Genomic DNA, 14253 nt, shown 5'->3' on the forward strand with positions numbered 1-14253 from the left:
CATTAAACAAGTGATATAATATTGTGGACCTACCTGGTAAATCTACGTAACAACGAGTATAAACGAGTATAAACATAAAATTGAAATCGTTAGAGTAGAAAACCATATGAAACCCTTTAGTAGCCAACTGTGACGAAATAATGACATTCATTAAGTTGTAAAAGTTTAGGAAGAATAAGATTTATGATGAACATCAGAAAGAAAATCTAATTCAAGAAAGTCTGATATTTATTATGCTTTAAAAAAACTTAAGGTTTTGAAACTTTATCTTTTACCATACATCATTGGCATGACAAATATCCATAAAGGAATTCAAATTTCTCAGTCAAATTCTGAAAATTATTGCTTTGGTACACAAACAAAGTAATAAGTGCTTAAAAATAGTGGCTTTCATCACCAAAGATTCATTTTTGAGCCAAAAAGAACTTTCAGGAAAGCTGGGAACTAACTAAGTAGCGATGTACTTATGAATAAAGATGAAACTCAGCTCATTTTCATGTTTGACCAAAATTCATGTTCCAATATAACTTTCGTCCAGAGTAAATGTAGTTTCACAAGCATGAAAACCATGTGTCGCATCAAAAGACTTGGTAATTTAGATTATGAACATTGATATATGCTAATAAATAATGATCCCTATAGTAGAAAAAATGCTTCAGCCATCTCATTCCTATGATGGTACACTACTTTATGAAAAAAAAATTGAAAGGAACGATGATGACGCAATTTTTCGTGAACGAGCGCAGGTGGATTTGTAGAACCTCCATGTAGGCCAAAGTAGGTCCAAAAAGTTCGCAGTTTTATGAGAGTTGAAACGACCAGACTGTCTACTTTACAATGTGGCCTTCAAAATCGACTGAGATAAAATGAAAAGCTAACAAATATTCGTCCAAAATTGATAAAGCATAAATCCCAGCTTCAAAATAAAAAAAAATCTAATTTTATAAAAGATCATTTAAAACGTTAAAGTTCCTAAATCTATGAAATATATAAGATATGCAGAATCGCACGTGCAAAATTCTAAAAGATAATTAATATAAATTTAATAGTTGAATGTCTAAGGAAGCAAAAATGCATAATTTGTCTTCAAAATGTACTTTGACGAAAGGGAATTTCCTCGAGAATATCAATCTCGAAAACCCAGATACGGTATGCTGTTTTTTGTAATGCTTGAATTGTTTTCGACATGTTGGCATTTCAGCGATAACCAACGAGAAAGGTCGTTGTTTTTCATTGGAAGCAGTCAACTCAAACGTTTCATCTTTTGAATATCTGAAACCAATGAAACAAGACACCCTTTCAAATCAAATCACTCAGATTTTATTTGCCAACCGGATTGTGTGCTTACTACAGACCGCAATGTCATTAGATAAACCGCACCAATAGATGAGAAAAATATTCTTCTCACAGATCTACGCAACCAGGGGGGGGGCACGTAGTTACTACAAGACAGTATGACACTTACTACCGTGGTGGTACTGTATTCAGAAGTTATGAAAAAATTCTTTGTTAAAAAAAATATTTTTGTTATAAATGGACGAAAAAAAATTTGAAATTTTTCTCAGACCCAACTTTGAAATTATGCTTTCCCTAATTATCATTAAAATGTTCTCAACAGCTGTTCACCAAGTAAATTAAAAGAAAATCTAGCACTAATATGGCTTTAGGTTGAAAATTAATCGCAATTTAGGGTAATTTCGAGCATGTTTTTGATGATATCACTCAAAAACAGGGGTGGTACCTGGAACCTTTTCTGAAAACAGTTACTACCAAGGTGTAGTAACTGCAAAGGGTGGTGGTCCTGAAAAAAAGTGTTGAAAAAGCACTTACTACACATCATGTCTTGTAGTAACTGCGTGCCCCCCCCCTGACGCAACAGATATTTTAACCATACAAAAGAAAAGATAATGGGAAATGTTTCCGAAAATCAGCAAAGGCCAATTTTGAAAATCTCACCTCCACTTTGGAAAGAGCTCCTGGAATCGCGTTACGCCCGTCTGTGCAGCACTGTTGCAAATGTGCACGCTGAGGTTGCCTGTAAAATCGATTACATTTATAATTATTGTCAGTTTTTAAGAAATTAAAACAAGATGAAGCTACATCGAATTGAGGTAATGCTGAACTTCAGCGTTAAGTACATTGATAGATCATCTTTATCAATCTGTTCCTCTAAAGGATCCTGCATTGTAACACGCATGCGTAATTTGTCGTTCTTTTAGACCACATGTAGTTAATTCCCGTGATAAACGAAAGGGAATGAATCGCTAGGGGTGGTACAGTCACTTTTGGGGTTGTGGGCGGCGAAATATGAAATTTGTCGTTCTTTTTGTCTATTATTATTATTATTATTATTATTATTATCATTTATTAGGTTCAATTTCATACAAAATTGTTCTTCCCCCTAAACATAAATATCAAAATAAAAAGCACTAAAGAATAATAGTATTAATAAATATAAATATTTTTACAAATTTTCTGGATAAAATTTTATTAAAACTAGACCACTAGATAGACATGAAATGGAATTGGATAACTAAGACACAAAGGCTGAATGTAGATTGTATCGAAATAGGGACTAGCAAAAGGATAGTGGATAATAGTAGTGGAAATATTTAGTAAGTAATAAAGTAAAAATAGATCTTCATAAATTTATAATTTTATTGTTGTGTTGCACGAGTATGTGCCCTAGATTTAAAAAACAATTTTGATTCTTTAATAAATTCTTTCAGGTCTTTGATTTCCCTGATATTTTTCGGGAGTTCGTTAAAAATTTGAGCTTGGTCCTGAAATGTCTTAGATAAGCCAAAATCAATTTTAATACCATCATCCTGCGAGCGAAGCTTCCGAGGCTGAGTTACTTTCACCAAAGAAAGATATGAAGGCCATTTTTTATCATTAAGGGCCTTGTAACAAGTTTGGAAACATTAAAATCAATAAGCTCTTTTATTGGTAACCATTGCAGATCGACAACATCTTTCAGTGTGGCATATCGGTTTAGGACATATCCTGCAGCAATGTTCTGTATACGTTGCAGACGATTTAATAAGTAATCGGGGATCTGTCCGAATACGACTATGGAGTACGCTATTTTCGATAGCACTATAGCTTCAGCGAGTGATTTCCGAACTTTAAATGGTGTGAAACGTGGAAATTACGAAGAGCTCGAATGGTACCATGACTGGATTTTATAATTTGGTTGATATGGTCGGACCAGGATAGACTTTTATCAAAATGAAGACCAAGAAGCTTGACGACATCTTTTTGTTCAATTGATTTTTTTGAACAAGAAATAAGATACGAGTAGTCACTACATAATCTGTGATATGACGCTAGACGTTTGGTTGAAAAGATGATGTATTGCAGTTTATCAGCATTGAACAAGAGATTATGATCAGCTGACCAGGTGGAAAGTGATTCGATATCAGTCTCGATTTCCCGGATGCATTGAAGTATATCACGAATTTTTGAGTGACGATAAAGCGTTGTGTCATCAGCATATTGGATACTGAGAGAGGAGATTTGGTCAGATAATTCGGTAACATATAGGTTAAATAAAACTGGACCCAAAATACTGCCTTGAGGGACACCAAAGTGAATGGGTTGAACGGGTGATCTTTTATCGTTCACTTGCACAAATTGCTGACGGTTTGTGAGATAGCTTATAATGATTTGCAATGACATGGAACTAAAGTTTAACTTTTTAAGTTTATCAATGAGGGTAAAATGGTCGATCGTATCGAATGCCTTGGAGTAGTCGATAAGAATTGATAGTGTAATTTCACTTTTATTCATAGCTTTGATTATATCATCACGTAGTTTTAAGAGTAGCGTTGTTGTGGTGTGCCCTTTCCGAAATCCAGATTGATTTGGACGGTAAAGTGAATTCCTTTCAATGAAATCGCATAATTGTGTTAAAATAACACGTTCGTAGACTTTCGATAAAACCGGTAGGATTGATATTGGTCTGTAGTCTTTTAATTTCGTTGGATGGTCAATTTTTGGGACTGGGCTGACTCGAGCAATCTTCCACTTATCTGGGAATAAATGCTTATCGATTGAATTGTTAATAATGTTAACAAGAGGAGATACAAGATACTCATTGACTGGCTTCAGGTATCGTACCGGTATATTGTCATACCGCTTGAGCAATCATTTTTCAGTTTTTTAAGTATACTCAAGACCTCTTCATAATTCGTATGCTTGATTGTAAAAACATTCTCATCATTTTCGATGGATGGGTTACCCAGTAAATTATCATAATTTGCAGGTTTATTAGGTTTATTTGTGAGGTTAGAAGCAAGATTACAATAGTAATTGTTCATGTCGGAAGGTTCGTGGTTTATTTTAGTGTTCTGCTTGGTTAGAATTCGGTCAATTGTTCTCCAGACTATCGATGGATTTTTCGAAGATAGAGCTTTCCGAAGAAATTCGTTTTTTAAGCTCTTTACAGTTTTTTTGTATGCTTTAAGAATCTCTTTATAGCGTGCATGATGATCATTGTTAACGTTTTTGTTCGCACGTGCATCTTCGAGTAATTGACGTTCTTGAATAATTTTTGGATCTTTCATCCACGGTGCAATCGGCCTGGTTATCCGTACTCTTTTCAATGGAGCGTGTGATTCGATACAGTCATATACAAGTTTATTGAGAATCGATATCTGATCATTGGGGTCGTCGAAGCTAAATACAAGGGATAACGGAAGTTGTTGAAAGTCGGATGTGAAAGAATTGATGTCAAAATTCTTTTCGTCTCGGTTGAAAGCGTTCTTTTTTATGTTAACAATAACGTATGGCATATCATGATCACTTACTTCGTCAGTGTGAATTACATCAGTATGGATGATTTTGGTTGAGATATTACTACTAATGTGATCAATTAAAGTTTTCCCGTGTCTTGTAGCCTTGGTGATATGTTGCTTCAAATTCATGGAGTAAAGAATGTCTTTATATCTCTTGGTAGATTCTTTGATCTCTCCAAGCAGGTCAATGTTGGTGTCTCCTGCGATAAAGATTGGTCCGTTCCATTTAACATTCAAATCAGCCAATAACTTATCAAACTTTTCAAGCCATAATAACTTATCTTCTTCTTTGGAACTTGGCTGATACACAGTTACGATCAAATACGAATTGTTTTTATTTTTGCCTTTAGCCTCGACAATAACTACCTCAAGGTCTTTATGGTTTTTGGTAATATCTTTACGTTCGTGACGAGTAATGGTATTTTTGACATAAATGGCTACACCACCTCCACGTTTTCCGACACGGTTTTTGTAGAAAAGTTTGTAACCCTCCAGTTCGGCAAGGTTTATTTGTTTTTCATTGTTTTGTAACCACGATTCACTAATGGTATAGATATCTAAGTTATATTTATTGACGACAATTGAGAATTCTCCAAGACTGGGTAGAAGTGATTGGGTGTTCAGGTGACCAATAGAGATGCGGTTTTTGTGATTTTGAAGAACTTCAATGTGAGGATCGATAATATCTTGCACAGGGTTTGGGTTCATTACTTTGTGTATGGGAAGTTCCCTTTCTTTGTAAAAGGGTAGTTCACTACAGAAACAATTTGAGCATATCCACGAATAAGGTTTGATAGCATTGTAATGTTTCTGCTGAGCTTTTGATATTTCGGAGCAAGTAATATGAGTCATTGAGAAGCAGATTTCACATTCGAATCGTTTACGGTTCTTTCCGACAGTTTTAGAGCATACCGTACATTTCGGTTTGTTATTGGGAGCTGTTGGTCCAGGGTTCGTTTCGATATCACCACTTAGGACAATACTAAAAGTGGCAGTTGAGTTCGAGTAGTAGTTGGTTCTCGATTTAGCATATTTAATCGTCGATGGTGGCGCTGTCGCAGTAATCGTACTGATGAACGTTTCAATAGGAGTGACGCAACCATGATTGGAGATAACCAACACCAAGCTGATGAGGACAGGAAACATGATGATATTCACTTCCTTCCTTCCTTCTTTGAGTGGAATTACCGCTTTTATTGTACGGGGTTACCATGTAATTTATTTTCTTTTTATTTGGATTTTCCTCTAAAATCTTATTCACTAATTCTTAATGGAGTGAATTTTTTTATCTGTGTCTATACTTTTTGTCCCCTCTTATCATTCAACAGAAGTTTTGACTTCCGATTCGATAGTCAGAATTTATTTTTTATTTTATAAGTCATCAAAAATTGTGAGGCTGTAATAGTCATGACTTATCGATACTAATCAATGGATAAGTTCCGTGTTAATCCTATCCTTCTTTGAGATTTGACAAAAACTACTTAAGTTGGAAAAGCGACAAACGAATGTCCTTTTTAGGGAAAAAAAGTCACGTTCATAGTGCGGAAAGAGGTCTGACCCCTTCTTGCTATTCCACCTAACCTTGAAAAATGCCTAGCCCCCAAGGATTTTGAACAAAAATAGCTAACAAATATATGTGAAATATCTTTAGACAGAGAAAGCGAAATAATAAACTTCTTTCTTCTTTTTGACTCAGACTACTCTAACAGAAAAACGCACGCGAAAAAGGCCTATTTTCGTGCACTAGGCTGCGCGAACATTAAGGGGTGAACGAATTAGTTATCGTAACAAATGTGTAGAAATCTCATTTTAGCGCTCTCTTTAAGAAACGAGCCCTATAATTAGGTTAAATATACTCTGAGGTGTAAGATCTAGCCCGTTTACGAACTATTAGTGAACTTTCTTTTTTTTCGCTCTCTTTTTTTACTTTATGTTTTTCATCTAAAACACTCTAAAACAAATATTTCTAAAATCACATAATGCGCGAAAATTAATCTGTTTTATTAAAGTTCTTTGATAACACATACCATTCTTTTCGTGGTGATTGAGTTGGTGGAGTATTTTGAAAGTTTCTCCACCATGGTAATTGTGATATGAGAAATAAGTGAAGCATGAAGTGGCAACAATATTCAAGCAAAGACTTCCAGTGATAAAGAGAAGACATAATGTCTTCAGCTTTTCATTTCTTCGACACCAAGAAACACTGAAAGATGAAAGCTTAGAGTGAATATACAGGTTGGCTATCGAGAAAAAATACTGCTAAACGAAGCATGCCATCTGAAAAACGTCTTTTTATATTCTTCAATAAGTTTCGAACTTATTTTAGCTAAAAAATAAAAAAGATTACCACTAAACTCTTTGTACGAATAGAGATTCACTCACGCTTGTAGCATTCCACTTGCAGCTGCATTATTCAGTACTGGGAACACGTAAATGATGAATCTCAGTTCTTTGTGCGGTAAAAACGAATACAAAAAGACATAAAATAAAGCACACAGTGTCAGCGTCTTCATGTCCTGATGTCTTTCTCCAAACACCAGCGAGATGGGGACGAATAATGCACACAAAAGCATAACACGGGGGACAGCTGAATAGAAATACCAGAGGAAGGGCGAAGTCTAGAACAAGCAATGTTAAGGAGGACAAATTATTCAATTTGTTAAAGCATTTCACTTCTTCAAACCTGATAGATGAAAAGCTACAGCTTTTGAAGTCTCTCCAACTTTCCGTCAATGATAAAATAAAAACATGGTTTTCAAAGAGGTTCAACATTATTTAGGAAAAGGATACTCCCCAGTTGGAACTTTTATTCAGGATGGTATTGTAATACAGCACTTCAGCTTCTGGCCACAACCGACGTTGCCAAAAGAAGGAATCCATTGACGCAGTTGTCCCTACAAATGGATATCACTTCAAAATGATAGCAAAACATCAGTTTCTTATTAGGAAGTGTGAAGAATAACTGATACGAAATTTTGCTATCTACAAACTTAGATTAAATTGGTTGGGTGGATTGTTAAGGTGAGCAGAATATTCAGTACAAACCTATTATAAGTGGTGCTAACAATAAACCAGTGAGGATTGTTGCACCAAGCGGAAACTTCCCATTCCATAGTTTCACCAACAGCAACATTCCCAGCAATATGCAAAGTTCAAAACGGAAAACCAGTATGGCAAAGCCAGAGTAGAAAAGAAAATTGAAATGATTGTCTTCCACCCAGGAAGAAAGTGCGTTCAAAACTAAAATGAAAATGATTAATTTGATTATTTCCTCGCAAAATGTTTTTTGTTCAATCAAAAAAGTTATAAGATAAAGGCATGCAACAAAATACAACCAATGGACCTCACCTAATATAAGAGCAAAGATATTTGGTAAAGTACGTGACGCGTAGAACCAAAGATGGAATTGCAACACCGTCAATATGATTGCTAAATGTGAAATGCTGGCGTTGATTTTTCGTTCCACTGATGATTGGAAAGTGTTGAAAGAATAGCACACTAGAAATCCAAGAACTGCTCGACAAATGATTTGCATCACGCTCTTGGGTAGATCAGTGATTTCAATGAGAGCTTTGATTGGATAAGCGATACTACTCAGTACAATGGGTCCAACAAAGGTTCTCGGCACCACACCAGGGAAATTAATATGGTCATACTGAGAACATAGAAATATAATAACGTCAAATTAATACTTTACTCGTGAATCGACTAATTTTCGCGGAACTTATGTTCGTGGTGCGAGGGTATTGGCGTTTTTTGCAGAACTAATTTTCGCGGTTGACACACAATTTTGTCAAAATTCTTTCATTTTCTAGGAGTTTTCTAGAATTTATAGTAGAAATTGCATTTCGCGGAACAAATTTTCGTGGTAGACACCCAAAAGCGCGAAAATTAGTTCCCGTGAAAATTAGTTACCGAGAAAATGACCAAAAAGTTTGTTCAAATTTTATGATTATCAGCCTTACACTAGTTCTAATAACAATACATGACTCAGCTGTAAGTGATGGGTTAAGAAGAAACCATCGATGAATAAATATTTCATTACCTGACTGATGTTCAGCCCGTGATAAAGCAGATCATGTGAAGCTTGCATGTTGAAACTTTCCTCCACTTTGGAATATGGGCAAAGTATCAAATGAGTCAACATAGCCATGTGTGGAAACAATTTTATCATATTTCTGTATTCCATGTTTCTACTTTATTTCTGAAGAAAGGAAAAACAAATGTTATGATATGTTCGGGTTTTTTTCTTTGTTTTTAATAGAATCCCTGAAATATTTAGATCGGCATATCTTGAATTTCTTCGTGTCTTGGAACAGAAAATTCGCCGTTCGCTGGACCAAAATAAGAACCTTGTATGTTGGTTAAAAAATTATGGTAGAATTAAAACGGAACCACATGCAAGTTACATAAGTTCTAATTATTATTGTTTTTTATTGAAAAGGATGTTTTACAAAATGAGAGAAGTGAAGCAATTAAACGAGGACTAAATTGCATGGAAGAAGAAAGGGTGAAGTTAACTACAAGATATTCTTCTTTTCTCTAGCTAATAAAATTAAAAAATTATTTTACAGAAACTACTTTAAAAGTTGTCTTTCCAAAAGTGTTGAAGACATTGTCGTTATATCACCAAGATCCTCTTTGAGCTTGTTCTTGTGTTTTCTTTGAGTAAAGTGACCACGTAAAAAAAAACCTAAAAAGAAATTTGAAAGTGAGGAGGACGATCAAAATCAAAGCTTGTGAAATATTGCCAGATAATGCATGATGATTGGGGTAATTGGGTGTAGCAACCCAAAGACTCTAACTGATAAATGATTCTGACACTCCATGACAATTTTTTACAAAGTTTACAAATTATATACTGCTTATGTTTAAAAGATTCTTGAAAATGAAGAAAACAAATTAAGAAGAAAGAAATGAACTTTTTATCCTTTAGTGCTTGGAACTTGATTTCTGGTACTGATTTCAGAAATAAAATCAATTTTGATAAGATCATTCTAAAGAAGGTTTGAAGACCCCAGAAGGTTATCTATTGGATTGAGAAAGAACAAGCAACATGCTGAATGGACCTACCTAATGATTAACATCAGATGAAAATAAGAAAAAAGTGACAATAATTGTACAAAAATTCAGAATGGAAAAAATAAAGCTTGTGTGTTGAATAATGTAAAATGGTAAAAAGGAATTTCCCCAAATACGAAAATCACTTAAACCATTCAGGCCCAAAAAACCCTATTTTTAAGCAGTTTTTGGCCCAAATTTGCCCAAAACAATTTTCCTTAAAAATCTGGCTCCGTCACATTTTGGGCATTGCCATTTTGCATCATTGTGCAAAAAATCAGAAAAAAATTTTGAGTCAACATTGAGAAAAGCTATATTTTCTTATTTGGTTAAAGGGAATTTCCCCAAAATACGAAAATCCGTCTTTTAAGGCGAATAAGAATTTTCCGGGAAAAACCACTTAAGTCATTCTTTAGAAATTCTTGCCCTCCATCTTTGTACAAAAAATCAGAAAAAAGTAATGACAGGATTTTGTCCAAAAAACCCTATTTTTAGGCAGTTTTTGGCCCAAATCTGCCCAAATATATATTTTTTCGAAAATCGGGCTCCGTCACATTTTGGGCATTGCCATTTTGCATCTCTGTGCCAAAAATCAGAAAAAACTAAAGAGCCAATCTCGAGAAAAGCGGGTAACAGACGGACGAACGGACGGACACAGGTTAATTTATAGGACCTCCACCGGGGTACCCGGAGGTAGGTCCAAAAAACACAGCATAAACGGTTTTTTCCCAATGAGTTACACGATGTAAGAATTCCAGGGAAAAAATATACTAATTATATTGCTGAAATCAGGACCTTAAATACCAGAATGTTTGGAATACAGCTGATAGGCTTTCGTTTTCAAAATCTCTTTTGTTTCTCTAAAACTCTAGTGCGCATGCAATGTAAATTGAAGACTTTAAATAATCAAAAAAGAGCTTATAATCTTGAAGAGAAGAAGTTTCATGCTTGAATGAAAGGAGGGATATGGGCATAGGCTTCTTTGAGCACTGAGTTTCAGATACAGGTTTCCCAGAAAGCTAAAGGAGACATTAATGTGATATGAAGTTGCTAAAAGACACAGCTTGTTCACAATAGCCATTTTTCAATTCATTAACATAAACAAATGAATAACAAATAGTTGCATTTAAACAATCAAAGTTAAAGCCAATTTTAACTTCACTGACATGAAAAATTACTCCATTTTTGCAATCGATTGCTTGGAATAATAAACGACGAATAATAAACGACAAATAATTTCGACCATACCTTCAGAACTGTTTATAAAGTCGTTAAATTCATTACCTGTTTAATAGGGTTTGTAGCGTCCTTCACTAGACTTTCCATCATTGCCTTTCTGACTGAACCCTCCTCCATAGCTTTGGTTATTATATCCTCCGCTATTGTCAGATTGTTGCTGGTATCCCCCGCCGTACGTGGAGTTTCCACCATAACTTTGCTGTTGTTGACCTTGATAACTACCATAGCTACTTTGGCTGTTGCCATAGCTTCCTTGGTTATTTCCATAGCTTCCTTGGTTTCCATAGCTTCCTTGGTTTCCATAGCTTCCTTGGTTTCCATAGCTTCCTTGGTTTCCATAGTTACTCTGGTTACTCTGCGAGTTGTAGCCTTGATTATATCCTTGATTGCTATTGTAGCCTGGATTGTAGCCACCTGAACTTTGATTACCGAACCCTGATGAGTTTTGGTAATTGCTTCCACCTCTACCACCACCTCTGCTACCACCTCGGCCTCGGCCTCGTCCGCCACCTCGTCCACCACCACGTCCTGAAAGAAAGGTAGCAAATTTGCAATCAAAACAACAGTGTAGATTAAATTTTAGGCTTATAACTTGTGTAGCAGAAATCTTCGATTATCATAATTTATGATAGCAATGGAAACACACAGTCTTACCGCCATATTGATCACCAGAACCACCATCTTTAGGTTCTGCTTTTTTTATAGACATTTTTCTTCCTTTCAGTTCAAATTGATTTTCGCTGATAGCAAGTCGGTCAGCGAAGTCCGTATCAGAACAATCAATGAATCCAAAGCCTTTATTGGTTCCTGTCTCCTTGTCTTTCAAGAAATCAATATTGTCTACAGTTCCAAATGATGTTGGATGTCTACTCTCCAAATATTGTTTAAGTTCTTCTGGCTCCAGGTCAAAGCCTTTAAATCCACCAACAAACAATCTTGTAGTTTTAGCATGACTAGATGAGGCATTGAACTCTCTTGGCATAGCTCGTTTACAATCCACTGTTTTTCCATCCAACTCATGAGGCCGAGTTCTGAACACTTCTTCCACTGAGTCAGAGTTGTTATAAGTAACAAAGCCGAATCCCCTTGATTGTCCACTATTCGGATCTTTTATGATAACTACATCAGCTATGGCGCCGAATCGGGCAAAATAATCATTAAAGGTCTCCTCTTGAGTCTCTCTTCGTAAACCACCAATGAACAATTTGCGCATGGCTTCGACTTGCCTGGTATCTGGCTCAACAACATCATCTCCATAAGTTTGTGCAGAACCATAATTTGCCTAGGATTCAAAATAAACTTTACGATAATATCTTTAAGCCCCAAATTGGTTATTATTGTTCCTGTAGAAAGTGGGTACGGAGACCTTACTGAAAGAAAAGAAAATGGGATCACTAGATAGACTAGCTTTTCATTTCTCTTTTTTTAACAACACCTGCATTTTTTTTACTGACCCCGCATTAGAATTATTATAAAAAAAGAAACACTTTAAAAAAGTGAACAAAGTCATTCTCTAAAAATTATGAACTCCCTTGAAAATAGGAAATCCAAAGAAGCTGGAATGATATATTTTTTAAGTTTTTGTTTATAATACCTTAAGGGAACTAACTTTTGCGGACCATCAAAAAGGGGTCAACAAAATCCCATAAGGTAGCTTGTGATTATTTTTTAAAAATAAAAAAATGTGCTAATACAAACATTATGGAGAGATAGATACATGTTTTTTTCAGTCCCGTCTCTTTCTCGTTGACAATTTAATCACCCATTTTTTTGAGAACCGATTTAATTCAAAAACTACTGAACCAATTTTAAAAAGTAACAGCTCAAAATTTAAGTTAGATCAGGTTAGACCTTCAGCTTTCTTAGGGGGGGGGGTTGTAGCTGGGTTTGAAATACCGTTTTACCGTCAAAACTTTTGCTGAATCCCGGAATTCAATAAATTCAAAAATTCAAAAAAACAATCAATAACACCGTCACACTGGTTTGTAGAGGTTAAGATACCGGCAAAATGACAAAAAATAAGGCTAAAAACGTCACCGTCTGTATTTTAAAGTACCATTTTCCCATCTCTTTTTCGTCAAATACTGTAATACCGTACTAAAATAGGACCAATCCCGACACATCGTAAAAGTACAAACCCCCCCTGTTTGAAGGTGTTGCCAAACATCCAAAGCTTTTTTTTGACCACCCAGTATTATTTCATTTTTAGCCTGACTTGATTACAACAATAGAACTTTTGATTTTTTCAATTTTATAAAAAAACTCTAGAAATTATGGTTTGTATCTAGTACACCCAGTAGAAAAAAAGCCTAACTTACCATGTTCAAAGAAGTATTATATATCAATAGGTGGTTTATTTTAAGTAGCTTTGTTTTGATTTCTAAAAGGAATAAGATAAATAGTTAGTGCAGTGTCTATTGCAAAAGGTGAAGTAATTCTTCATTTTTAAATTGGAATGGTATTGACAAGAGGTATTAAAAGTGATTTAGAAGAAATCAATTTTTGAGGTTCCAACATTCAAGTTTTGTATCAGATCTACCTTCAGATAGTTTAGAAAATCTGATTTTAATAAACCAGCTGCGCTGGAAGGTAAGCCTGAAATCCGAAATGATAAGAAATACGTTGTAGTTCTTAACTTTTTAATTTGAGCTTGTTTGTAAAAATTAGCAAAAGAGGTTATCCAAAAAACTTTGTAAGAAAAAAAACTAATATTGCGTAGGGCTAGCCATCAGCAATGTTCAGTTCTAGCAACCCTTTCGGAATGTTTTTGCAAAAACGTAGAATAATCAGATTTAAACTTGAAATCTTGACCAGGAAAAAATTGTGAAATGGATTTGAAGGGTCACCAGGGCTGACAGTTATTTCGTCCCAACTTCTGTTTTCAGGTGGTGGCTCTGGTGACCAGAAAATAAGAAAAACATTTTTTATCATCAAAATAATAATGTTAATATGGCGGAGAAAACTCAAGAAAATAAGTAAGTCTGTGACAACAGTCAGTCGGAGACACCAAAAAACCCTCTTTTGATAGCTATCTACCTGGAAGGTAGGGGAGAGTGCCACTCTATCTCCCTGGATCTTTCTATTCTTGATCCTCCTCTCACTTGCTGAGCACCAAGCAGAGAGGCATTAAGTACTATTTTTGTGCTGAATACAA

At 35.2% G+C, this 14253-nt stretch overlaps 2 protein-coding genes across 2 annotated transcripts; both read right to left on the minus strand.

The window, feature by feature from the left end:
* Window positions 1–544: 544 nt before the first annotated feature.
* Window positions 545–9024, minus strand: LOC136810186 (dol-P-Man:Man(7)GlcNAc(2)-PP-Dol alpha-1,6-mannosyltransferase-like). The gene is made up of 8 exons (XM_067066756.1): window positions 8845–9024; window positions 8148–8454; window positions 7845–8039; window positions 7590–7693; window positions 7182–7417; window positions 6827–7002; window positions 1957–2035; window positions 545–1272 (listed from the first exon to the last, which is right to left on the minus strand). The coding sequence occupies exons 1-8, from the start codon at window positions 8986–8988 to the stop codon at window positions 1032–1034; spliced, it is 1482 nt and encodes a 493-aa protein (XP_066922857.1). The 5' UTR covers window positions 8989–9024; the 3' UTR covers window positions 545–1031.
* Window positions 9025–9310: 286 nt separating this feature from the next.
* LOC136810187 (heterogeneous nuclear ribonucleoprotein A0-like) lies at window positions 9311–13480 on the minus strand. Its single transcript, XM_067066757.1, has 4 exons — window positions 13418–13480; window positions 11754–12381; window positions 11145–11627; window positions 9311–9492 (listed from the first exon to the last, which is right to left on the minus strand). The coding sequence occupies exons 1-3, from the start codon at window positions 13418–13420 to the stop codon at window positions 11149–11151; spliced, it is 1110 nt and encodes a 369-aa protein (XP_066922858.1). The 5' UTR covers window positions 13421–13480; the 3' UTR covers window positions 9311–9492; window positions 11145–11148.
* Between the last annotated feature and the right edge of the window lie 773 nt (window positions 13481–14253).

The sequence above is a fragment of the Clytia hemisphaerica genome, unplaced genomic scaffold (assembly GCF_902728285.1).
Source record: "Clytia hemisphaerica strain Z4C2 unplaced genomic scaffold, Clytia hemisphaerica genome assembly, whole genome shotgun sequence".
NCBI classification, from domain to species: Eukaryota; Metazoa; Cnidaria; class Hydrozoa; order Leptothecata; family Clytiidae; genus Clytia; species Clytia hemisphaerica.